Here is a 12,624-nt window from a genome sequence, read left to right as displayed (position 1 = left end):
CTCTATGAATATAGAGAAGGCCTTTGATACTATCAAATGTCCCTTTCTATGAGAAATACTTAGAAGGATGGGATTTCCATTAGTGTTTATTAATTGGATACAAACAGTATATAATAAACCTATATGTCCGCTGTTAAGCTGGGAGGAAGGCTGTCAACTTTTTTTCAGTTATATAGAGCAGTGTTTCTCAACTCCAGTCCTCAAGGCGCACCAACAGGTCATGTTTTCAGGGTTTCCCTCAGATGAAATGGCTGTGGTAATTACTAAGGCAATGAAACTGATCAAATCACCTGTGCAAAATAGTGGAAATCCTGAAAACATGACCTGTTGGTGCGCCTTGAGGACTGGAGTTGAGAAACACTGATATAGAGGAACGAGGCAGGGCTGCCCGCTCTCTCCGGCCCTCTTTGCTATAGCAATAGAGCCAGTGGCAGAGGCTCTCCGGACTTCCCCTGACATTCGGGGAGTACAAACTGGAGGGCTGGAGGAGAGGGTAGCTCTATACACAGACAATATGCTGCTATTCCTTGGGGATGAGGGTCCATCACTACAAGGAGCTTTAGATCTGCTAAATACATATTCACAATTTATAGGGCTTAAAGTAAATTGGGATAAATCCCTACGGTTTGCGATTAAGGAGCGCAGGAAATGGCTTTTTCAGATTTGCTATTACAATGGGTACCAGAATTTAAATACCTTGGTATAATAATTTCACGACAGGTTGGGGATTTCTTTATGTTGAATTTAAATCCAGCAGTACAGGAATTTAAGAGGAAACTGAAGGTGTGGGAGACCTTGCCCCTTTCACTACTAGGACGCATACATTTAATAAAGATGAAAATTCTTCCTAGATTTTTATATTTGTTTAGAAATTCACCACAATGGTTACCAAAATCGTTTTTATACAATTAAGCAGTATTTTTTCCTCAATTTTATGGAGAAATAAACTACCTAGAATTAAATTAACTACACTTATGCGTCCTTGAGGGGACTGGCCTTCCCAGACTTTAATAAATATTATTTAGCAGCACAGCTGGTAATGGCAGGTGAATGGTTAAACTCAGATAAATAAAACCCTGTGACAATGTTACACAATGTTACAGGCGGCAGTGGTACACTCTACTGAAGCACTTCAGGCACTTCAGAAGGTATGGAGAGCCGGCTTAGTGGGGGAAAAATATATTAAGGAGATTTGGTTTCCAAATACTCCCCTGTGGAGGAATCCCCAGTTGCCCGATTTAAATTCTATCCAAGTTCCAGGAGCTTGGACTAAATTTAAGGTTAAAAAGTTATCCCAGGTGGTGCAGGGAGAAACAATGATATCCTTTGCAGTAATGATAGAACTCTGGAATATTTGGATGAGAGGTTGGATGAGAGATGTCCCAAAATTAAAGGAGGAAATATGGGGATTCCCTTTCCAGATACAGTCACTTTGAGACAAGCTTATACAATTCAAGATAACACATAGAATATTTTATACACCTTATAGATTATATAGAATGTGCCTATAGAAACCCTCAGAATTGTTGGAGATGTGGGTACACTCCAGGAGATTTTATCCATTTTGGAGAGGTTATAAGGGTAATCACTACAGTTACATCAGTGATTTTAAAACAGGATGCATAGATTTGTCTTTTGGGTTTGGTAGGAAATAACATCCCCACTAGGGCAAAGAGAACACAAGTAAGTCTGTTGCTTTTCTACGCAAGAAAGGCAATAGTAGCGAATTGGAAAAAAACAGAAGCTCCCTCATTAGCCTTTTGGAAATACTCAGTAAATGACAACTTGCCACTGTATAGAGAAACATATTGTAATAGAGGATGCGAGGAAAAATATGAGAGAGTTTGGGCAAGCTGGATAGTGGAACCTACAACGGCTTCTGTATATATATATATATATATATATATATATATATATATATATATATATATATATATATATATATATATATATATATATATATATATATATATATTTTTTTTTTTTTTTTTTGTTAATAATAATAATAATAATACTATTAAAAATATAGCATATAATATCTCTACACAAGCCATATTGTAATTGAATGTTATAGAAATTATCTTTCATTTTCAAGCTGAAGAGCTGTATTTTTCTATAAAATTCAATGCAATATGGCAACCCGGAAGTGTTCCATACACCACTGGTGTCCGGAACACTCCAAGAAATTGTCATTTCCTGCTTGTGTGACTGGCTCACTTCTTTTCCCAGAAGTCTGCTCCAAGATATATTTTAGGCATCCTCTGCAACAAACATTTCGTTTTCGGTTAAATACTTCCAAAGGGTTATAATCACTTCTGAAGAGAGGCAGACCTTGCAGCTTTCCTCAGTAGAACACTGAAAGTGTATCAGCTGATTAATAAAAGGAAAAGTCACTCCCATTAAGATTTGCTCTGCAGACAACAAATAGCTTTTTCTTCAGAGCAGAAACAAGTACGGCTCTGCAACAAAGTTTGGTAAATCCTTGCAATGTACATTGATCACCCAGAGGGGATTGTGTTTTTTTTTTCAACAAACGTGGAGAACATGCCAGAGTTGGGCCTATACTAGTATCTGAATATTTGCCTTAAATTATTAAAGTGTAGGCTTACTTATAAAAGATTTATATTTTGTTTATATGTAGCTTTATTTACTTTGAGTCTGACTTTTCGATTTGAGAGTCATGAATAATGAGTCACCAGAAGTCTGACAGTTGCTGTCTGCTGTAACACAATGTCTCCCACATTCTGAGAGTGCATAAAGCATACGAAAAATAAAAGAGCTCTATTATTAAAAGTGAACTCTAGACAGATAAAAAGACACACATCTGTGCATCTCTGTAATCATTGATGCATCATTAAATGTATTTTTTGCAAGCAGTGTAAGTACCCGAATATGACCTGGTAACTACCTCTTACAGTCTTTGTATAGTGGGGATGGTGTGTGAGAGGAAGAAGCCTATCTCTTTGTGTGTTGACAAAAAAAGCACATTGACAGGAGAAGAAAGCAGAGTGACAGAGATGAGCTCATCACTGTGCCGATTCTTCTTTCACTGTCCAGTCACAGACAGGGGAGGGCTCCTGGGCTGACATACCCTTTTGACTGAAGTGTCGAAGGCGACAGAAAAGAGCAAGATTTAGGCAACAAGAAAGAATGCGGTAGCATAAACAGGGGAGCAAGAGTGAAATTTAAAAAGATGTTGTAGAAGACTAACTGCGGGTTCCTAAGAGTGACCATTTTATTGCTAAAACTAAACTGTGTAGTGAAGTGCTCTCGGTTTTTTTTTTTTATTTAAATCAGAAAGGTTTTTATTGAACATTTTTAGTAAATACATCTTCCAATGCACATTATCACACATGTCAGTGTCATACTTATACAATGTACACAGCACAAGTTCTTACAATGGTGCTACATAACCCTTTATTCCATACCATTCAGTTTGAAAATGACTCTCATCCTCCCTCCATCACACATATAGTACATAACCTTTCCATGTATATTTTTTTTTTTTCCCCCATTAAGGACACTGTAAAAGCCTAGTCAAAACTAGTTCTCCCGGGCTAAGTCCTGGTGTGTCTAACCATCTAGACCATATGCGTTCAAACCTGCTTGGGCAGCCTCTGTGTTGGTATATGTATTTTTCCATAATGAGAGTTTTACCCATATGTGTTATCCATGTTTTAACGGAGGGCGGTACTGCAGACTTCCATGCCATTAGGATAAGTTTTCTAGCTTGAAACAAAGCCCTGGAGAAGGCCACTCTAGTTTGTTCTTCCGGGATTACATCATCCAATACCCCTAACAGACAGCACATAGGATCTACAGGTACCGTGGTTTGGAACACTTCATTTAGTGTATTGACCACCTCATGCTTCGGGCAGCGCCACAAGAGGTGTATAAGGTCCGCATTGTGCTGCCGACATCGGCAGCACAGAGGGTCCGCCACTCTGCCCATCCTGTGTAATTTTGTTGGAGTATAGTGCACCCTAAGTATTATATATAATTGGGATACTTTTTGCGCCACATTGAGGGAGCATGTAGGTATGGCTTGTAACGCTTCCTCCCATTGGTCCTCAGTTAACTGACCCAGATCCCTCCTCCATGCATCTATTGCCTTGCATGGAAAAGCATATAGGTATTTAGTAAGTAGCATTTGATAACACATGGAAATAATCCCCTTGGTAGCACTGGAGGATTGCAGCACATGAAACACCAGAGTAGGATATACTTCCCACTCTCCCTGCGCAGCAACCGCATGCCGAAGCTGTAAATATGAGTAATACATATTATCTGGGAGATTAAATGTGGCCTGTAACTCTGCAAAGGACATCAGTCTACCATGTCTAAATATGTGAAAAAACATGGTCACCCCACGGGACCGCCATCTGGGCTCACACTGTAACTTAGCCAGCTCCACATAAGTATGATTTCCCCAGATTGGGCTGTATTCTGTAAATCCCTGCACCCCCTGGAGTTGTCTTCCTTTATTCCATACCTTCTGCACCAGGGATAATGTCAGGGTTTTTTTATTGGATTTGGCAAACATTTGTGCCTCCAGACCCAAAGGAATGGTCTCAGCACCTGTTGCAAAAAGCATCAATCGAGCTGCGGAGCCCTTTGGTTCATGTGTCATAGAGCCCACAAGGTGTTGCAACTGTGCTGCAATATAGTGCAGCCAAGGGTTGGGGACCGCCAACCCTCCGCCGTCTTTGGGGTACTGTAACTGCTCCAGCCGAAATCTGGGAGCTTTGTTGTGCCAGAGCAATCGCCTGAAGAAAGTATTGACTACTCTAAAAATTAAGATGTATCACTACTGGTGAGTTGTGGAGGAAGTATAGTAATTGGGGCATTAAAATAATTTTAATTAAGTTTGCCTTACCAGCTAAAGACATCACAAGGTTGTTTCATGTGTTTATTTTGTCGCGGAAACAGGACAGCAACGGGAATATAGTTAAAGAACAGTAGTCCCCAATGTTTGGTGATATCTGGACGCCCAAATATTTAAAACTGGTGGTGATTGGAATAGGACAGGAGTCTGGCAAGCTCACATCCCGACTCTCGTCCAACATCATCAGGGCCGACTTAGACCAATTTATAGTCAGGCCTGTGAAATGTCCAAACTGCTCTATTATAGCCATCACTCCTATTAATGAATGACTAGTGTCTCCCAGGAAGAGCAGCATGTCATCCGCATATAACATGAGCTTTTCATGCAAGTCACCATATTTGAATCCCTCTATCTGTTCCGAGCCGCAAGAGGTTCTATAGCGATCGCAAAGAGCAGGGGGGGCAGCGGGTATCCCTGTCTTGTCCCCCTGCCCAGAGCGAAAGCGTCCGACATCCTGTTTGCTACTCTCATTTTGGCCTGGGGAGCTGCATATAGCAGCTTTATCCATGCTACAAACCGCTGTCCAAAGCCTGTCTGATGCTGTCAAACGCCTTGTTGGCGTCCAAGGACAGGAGGGCTCTGTGACCCTCATTGTCAGCTTGTATTTGCATGTTCATATACAGCCTTCTAAGGTTTGTGGCTGTGGATTTTTGTGGCATGAAGCCAGCCTGGTCCGGATGTATAATTGAGGATATTCCCATTGACCCGGATCGCCAAGACCTTGGCAAGGATCTTAACATCACTTTGGAGCAAGGATATGGGCCTGTAGGGGCCCGGGTCAACAGGATCCTTTCCAGGCTTAAACAATAGGATCATGTTTGCTCTGGTCATGGATTCTGGTAATCTACCTTCAGCTAAGCTGGAGATGAAAACTTTTAGCAGTTCTGGCAACAATTTCTCTCCATATTGAGAATATATCTCCATTGGGAGACCGTCATCCCCTGGCGCTTTACAATTAGGGAAAGAGCCAGCCGCCATCTGGAGCTCTTCGATAGTTATTGGAGCATCCAATTGCCGTCTCGCCTCAGCAGACAATGAGGGTAAATTAATGTTAGTCATAAATGTGTTAAGATCTTCATCTGAGTAGGTCTCTCTGGACTTGTATAAGTCCATATAAAAATTGGCCAGCTCGGAGATGATATCATCGGGAGCGTTAACTATCTTGCCATTGGCAGCTCGAATGGCTCCTATGGCTGGTGATTGTTGTTGAGTTTTCACGATTTTGGCTAATAGGCAGCCCGTCTTTTCCCCCTCCTCATAAAACGCCAGTTTTGTAAAAAATCTTTTACGTTCTGCAGCGGAGGATCTCACGCGGTCTAAGGAGTCCTGAGCCGCAATTCATGCCCCCCTTGCAGAATCAGTGGGATCAGTCACAAATGCTAGCTCTAGCTGAATCACCAAGTTCCCCGCTCGCTCTAGCAGAGTCGAGGTATTCTGTTTAACCCTTTGTATTTCCTGAGTGAATATACCTCTACAATATGCTTTAAGCGTTTCCCATTTGTTCAGGATATCTGTGTGCTGTCTATGTATTCTGAGGAAGTCCTGGATCTGAACCTCTATCCGCTCATGTGAAGTAAATAATTTAAGCCAGAAGGCATTTAGTTTCCATGGGGCCTTAGATAGTAAACTAATGGGTTGCGTATGTAGCCATATGACTAATGGGGAGTGGTCGTATACTCCTCGTGGGTAATATTCCACTTTTGAGGTGTATCCTACCATATCAGAGGTGCCAACACAGAGGTCTATACGGGATAGTGAACCATGGGTCTTGGAGAAGCATGAAAACTGCTTATGGTTTGGGTTACGAATACGCCATAAATCAGTCCATCCTATTTTAATCAAGAGATGACTAAGGGAAGTTCTCCTACCTCCCTTAGGTGGTACCATAGGGGGGTGCCTGTCTAGTCTGGGGTCTAGGCAGCAGTTAAAGTCCCCCATAACTAGTAGCGGTATGTCAGGTTTATTGGTCATATATGGATACTAGTAATAGCAACACCTCCCGGGAGAACAGGGGTGGTATATATACAAACGCCAGTATCATGGTAACCGTGTATAATAAATCTACCAGATATATCTATCAGGGAGTCCAACTCTTGGTATGCTATGGCCTTATGTATCAGTACGCTCACTCCGCGCGAGAAGGCGGAATAAGTGGAATGATATGCCTTCCCCACCCATGCATTATGCAAGAAGCTAACCGTATTGTCCTGCAGGTGAGTCTCCTGCAGGCCAATTATGGCGGGGTGGATCCTTTGCATGACCGTAGATATTGTTCTCTTTAATGGATCATTTACCCCCCTGCACATTCCATGACATTATAGGTGTACAGGACATGACATACCATTATAAATCAATCTATGCATATAAAACACTATTGCAGCTACAGATACATTTCCTTTATCTTCCCTGATGGGGACTATATTGAGGTCAGATGAAGTCATGTTGCATAGCAACCATTGGGCTATGTTAAAGTAACACGTGCACTGGAGATGTAGTAGAGAACTAGTGAACAAAAATTGGCTCCTCTGCGCACAACTGCGAGTATGCTGTTGAACCAATAGGTGGAATACAAACTGCGATTCTGTACTTGCCAAAGCCCATGTTTACTTGTACCTTAAATTGTTCATTTAGACCAAGCTGGCTCAATTTCCTTTACTAATTTCTGCATCCGCTGTCAAAGCTGTATAACTGTATGTAGCATTAACTACGTAAATTTGCAGCACTGTATTCTGACAGAAGTACGGAGGCCTCTTTTCTGCTGCTGGAACAAACTCAAATATGGCTGAGCGCTGCTTGGCCAGTCACAAGAAGCCTTGAATTTTACCAGTGAATACAAGGCTTCCTCTGATTGGTTAAGGTAGAGGTTTTGATATCATCTGCCCACCTCTCCATCTCAGATAATCAGAGGAAGCCTAGTATTTACTGATAAAATTAAGTGAAAGGCTGAGCAGCGGTCAGTCCTGCTTTATTTTGTACGGCAGCAGACGGAAAGTCCCCGTAGCACTGACGAATCACAGTGCTGTATGTAGTTGATTCTACATACGTTTATACAGGGCTAATGCCCCGTACACACGGTCGGACTTTGTTCGGACATTCCGACAACAAAATCTTAGGATTTTTTCCGACGGATGTTGGCTCAAACTTGTCTTGCATACACGCAGTCACACAAAGTTGTCGGAAAATCCAATTGTTCTAAACGCGGTGACGTAAAACACGTACGTCTGGACTATAAACGGGGCAGAAGCCAATAGCTTTCATCTCTTTATTTATTCTGAGCATGCGTGGCACTTTGTCCGTCGGATTTGTGTACACACGATCGGAATTTCCAACAACGGATTTTGTTGTCGGAAAATTTTATATCCTGCTCTCAAACTTTGTGTGTCGGAAAATCCGATGGAAAATGTGTGATGGAGCCCACACACGGTCGGAATTTCTGACAACAAGGTCCTATCACACATTTTCCGTCGGAAAATCCGACCGTGTGTACGGGGCATTACAGTGGCTAGAAATTAGTAAATAAAATAATTAAAAGCGTAAGTCCTGGCAAAACTTTTTTTCAACTGAAGGTAGAAGGATTAGAAGCCCTGGCGAATTTCTTTTACTTCAGGGGAACCATTAGAGACCTTTCCCCTCACTTACTGTAAAGAAAGTATCCAGGTACACCTACACCCATGAACCAGTCAAGTATTACAAAAAAGAAGTTAAATTGCACGTGCCCAATCTTTAGACATTTAAGTATTTACATATTATTAAAGTTGAACTTTCGTACTAAACTATGTATACCTATGTTTCTAACAGCTTAGAAATAACTTCCATTATCCCCCCCATTGTGTTCTGACAGTGGAACTCTCCGCTGTCAGAATACACACTAAACAGAGGCTGCAACTGCTGATCGGCAAAAGTTTTCCAACATTCCCGTTCGACAGAAGTTGATCAACCAATCAGCTTCTGCCAAACGCAAACAGCTAATTGTGGATTGAAATGTTGCAGGTCCCTCCTGAACGCCGAACATTTATGGCCCACCAAGACGAGAACAAGGTCTAGCCAGGTCCTATTAGCCGGACTGTAAAATATGAACATGCATTCAAGGTATGATATCAAAAGGACTAAACAGAGCAAACAACTCTAAATTGATTCTCTGTATCTTCCTGTATATACAAATCATTAAATTCACAAAGACAAATAATATAGTGACACATTTCCTTATCACTTACCTCTGCAGAGGGTATATTGACAACTCCTGTGGACCTCCTCTTTTCCCGCAGCTTTCTTTTCTCGATCTGCCCTTTACCCTTTCTTGCACTTGGGCCGAAACTTTTCCCTTTATCTTTTGCTTTACTGGAACTCTCCTGGGACGCCGGTGGTGGAGGTTCCTCCTGGGTTGTTCCTCCTGTGATGCCATCTTGTAAGGGCGCTGAGGCTTTCTTCGGCTGAGCAACCACTGCGGTAACCTGCTGTTCCTCCACAGTCCTACTCATAGCTGGGACCTTGGTTGCCGATGCAGATGCTTGGCTATTGCTGTTGGATATGTTGGAAATATTGGATAAATTATTACTACTACTACTATTATTGTTCATTTCGCTACTAGTTTTACTGCTATTGTTAGTTGCTCCAGCAGTCCCTGCTGTGGCCATCTCAGCTGCGTGCATCTTTGCCCTCATCTTCTCCCGCTTGGCTTTCCATTCTTCGAGGAAATCGGTGGTGTGTGATGAAGATGGATTGTGTGCCCTGTAGCCACCGCTTGCCATGTTCTCCTGGAGTTTCTCTAAGAAGATCTTCTCCAGATATTCAGGACATTAATTGTTGGGATTCACCAGTACAGGCAGGCAACCGGAGAACCTAATGATAATTTATAGATTTTATAAGTCAGCAAATAGCAGTGGGGGTGAACGATAGTCCAAGTGTATCATTATTAACACCAAACGCCTAGACTGACAAGTTAATCTAGTGCACTGCACCTGGGCATCCAGAAAGAATCCGGTGCCAGGGAGTCTGACACCAGCTTGGGTTTAATCTGCTTATTAGAGAGACATCTCTCCAGCTCTCTGCAGACATACTGACACGGCTCTTTAATCAGCCTGTGCACACATCCACTCACACTGACACTGCCAGGATCAGACAGGCATGTCCTGCCTACAGACAGACATGCGCCGACTCTTTATTAACAAAGATTAAATACATCAGGATCACAGGTGAGGAAACAAGTGTGATCAGCCCTTTCTTCCACAATGTTTTGATGTTTAACAAAAATTAACAGAGCGCGCTACAACAAACCTTGATTCTGAACCAGGGCAGCAAAGGGGATAAGCTCTGCCAATAATTCAAAGTGAATCCCTCTTGTAGCCAATGTCATTTTTGGTGGTCACGTGACCTGCCTACTTCCCTTCCCTAGAGAATTCCATTAGGTCTCTATTGGCTTGCTTTCTGGATATCTTAACAAACAAGTATATGCAATTAGTATCCCAAAGAAAAAAAGAAAAGATGTGAGTATTGTACATGCCAGGACTTGCCGTACAGGTGAAACGTTTTCCTTTTCTGTTGCTGGATATGCCAGGCACACAACATGGAAACCCTAGCCTAAGAGAGCTAAAGGGCAGCCACACGATCCTTGTCTCAGATCAGATTAATGAGGACTGCTGCTGATGTGCTCCAGGCTGATCACTGGGGGGCTGATGATCCCTGGGGGGCTGATGATCCCTGATCACTGGGGGGCTGATGATCCCTGATCACTTGGGGGCTGATGATCCCTGATCGGCTGATTATCCCTGATCACTGTGTGGCCGATCACTGATCCCTGGGGGGCCGATCACTGATCCCTGGGGGGCCGATCACTGATCCCTGATCACTGGGTGGCTGATCACTTATCCCTGATCACTTAGGGGCTGATGATCCCTGAGTGGCTAATGATCCCTGATCACTGGGTGGCTGATCACTGGTGGCTGATCACTGATCACTGGGTGGCCGATCACTGATGCCTGGGTGGCCAATCACTGATGCCTGGGTGGCCAATCACTGATGCCTGGGTGGCCAATCACTGATGCCTGGGTGGCCGATCATTGATCCCTGATCCCTGAGTGGCTGATCACTGATCCCTGGGTGGCTGATCGCTTATACCTGATCACTGGGTGGCTGATCGCTTATCCCTGATCACTTGGTGGCTGATCGCTTATCCCTGATCACTTGGTGGCTGATCGCTTATCCCTGATCACTTGGTGGCTGATCGCTTATCCCTGATCACTTGGTGGCTGATCGCTTATCCCTGATCACTTGGTGGCTGATCGCTTATCCCTGATCACTTGGTGGCTGATCGCTTATCCCTGATCACTTGGTGGCTGATCGCTTATCCCTGATCACTTGGTGGCTGATCGCTTATCCCTGATCACTTGGTGGCTGATCGCTTATCCCTGATCACTTGGTGGCTGATCGCTTATCCCTGATCACTTGGTGGCTGATCGCTTATCCCTGATCACTTGGTGGCTGATCGCTTATCCCTGATCACTTGGTGGCTGATCGCTTATCCCTGATCACTTGGTGGCTGATCGCTTATCCCTGATCACTTGGTGGCTGATCGCTTATCCCTGATCACTTGGTGGCTGATCGCTTATCCCTGATCACTTGGTGGCTGATAGCTTATCCCTGATCACTTGGTGGCTGATCGCTTATCCCTGATCACTTGGTGGCTGATCGCTTATCCCTGATCACTGGGTGGCTGATCGCTTATCCCTGATCACTGGGTGGCTGATGATCCCTGATCACTGGGTGGCTGATGATCCCTGATCACTGGGTGGCTGATGATCCCTGATCACTGGGTGGCTGATGATCCCTGATCACCGGGTGGCTGATGATCCCTGATCACCGGGTGGCTGATTATCCCTGAGTGGCCGATGATCCCTGAGTAGCCAGCCAGCTCCTGTAGCTGGGAAAAGTCCGAAGCCCATGAACAAGTTTCCCAGGCAGAGGCGCTGCGCCTGCACATCACTAGCAGAGTACAGAGTGATAAAGAGAGCAGCCGCTCCACCTTTATCTGCACACACCCCGCTTACTAATCACCAGCTTCACACTGCACCTTTCCAGCCCCCCCCCAATCCCGGCCACTGACCATTACCTGAGCCGCAGCCAGCTGTCACCCTCCGGGCTCCCGGGACAAGGTGCGGGGAGGAATCGTACACTCACCTCTCGCTTCGCTCACTTCGCCTTCCCGGAAGAAGCCGAAAGTTCTCGAGGGATTCCGAAAGTCGACGAACTTCTGCAAGCCCGAGGGTGGTGACAATCGCATTCCGAGCCCTTCCGGAACTTGCCGAGACACTGGCGGCTTTTCTGCTCTGCGGGAGACTTTTTTATTGGTATTGTGTGTACAGAGTGTGCTGCTGAGGGGCCACATAGGCACAGAGAGAGTACTCCTATCGGTACTGTGTGAAGTTATTGAGGGGCCACAGGTACAGAGAGCTCTCCTATTGGTAGTCTGTGTGAAGCCACTGAGGGGCCACAGGTACAGAGAGCTCTCCTATTGGTAGTCTGTGTGAAGCCACTGAGGGGCCACAGGTACAGAGAGCTCTCCTATTGGTAGTCTGTGTGAAGCCACTGAGGGGCCACAGGTACAGAGAGCTCTCCTATTGGTAGTCTGTGTGAAGCCACTGAGGGGCCACAGGTACAGAAAGTGCTTATATCGGTAGCCCGTGTGAAACCGCTGAGGGGCCACAGGTACAGAGTGGTCTTGTATTGATAGTTTGTGTGAAACA

The 12,624-nt window shown here is 44.2% G+C and overlaps 1 protein-coding gene across 3 annotated transcripts in view; it reads right to left on the bottom strand.

The window, feature by feature from the left end:
• PAWR (pro-apoptotic WT1 regulator) overlaps nucleotides 1–12,210 on the bottom strand; it is a 155,588-nt gene extending 143,378 nt beyond the window's left edge. For 2 of the 3 annotated variants that reach the window (XM_073619997.1, XM_073619995.1), the window contains exons 1-2: nucleotides 11,991–12,140; nucleotides 9,100–9,724 (exon numbers count right to left, since the gene is read on the bottom strand). In XM_073619997.1, the coding sequence (XP_073476098.1) occupies nucleotides 9,100–9,633 (534 nt within the window). In that variant the 5' untranslated portion in view covers nucleotides 9,634–9,724; nucleotides 11,991–12,140. Of the gene's footprint in view, nucleotides 1–9,099; nucleotides 9,725–11,990 lie in introns of all 3 variants that reach the window. The other variant, XM_073619996.1, reaches the window with a different exon arrangement.
• Between the last annotated feature and the right edge of the window lie 414 nt (nucleotides 12,211–12,624).

The sequence above is a fragment of the Aquarana catesbeiana genome, linkage group LG03, assembly GCF_042186555.1.
Source record: "Aquarana catesbeiana isolate 2022-GZ linkage group LG03, ASM4218655v1, whole genome shotgun sequence".
NCBI classification, from domain to species: Eukaryota; Metazoa; Chordata; class Amphibia; order Anura; family Ranidae; genus Aquarana; species Aquarana catesbeiana.
Note: the sequence above shows the minus strand (reverse complement) of the source record. Positions and strands in the feature narration are given on the sequence as shown.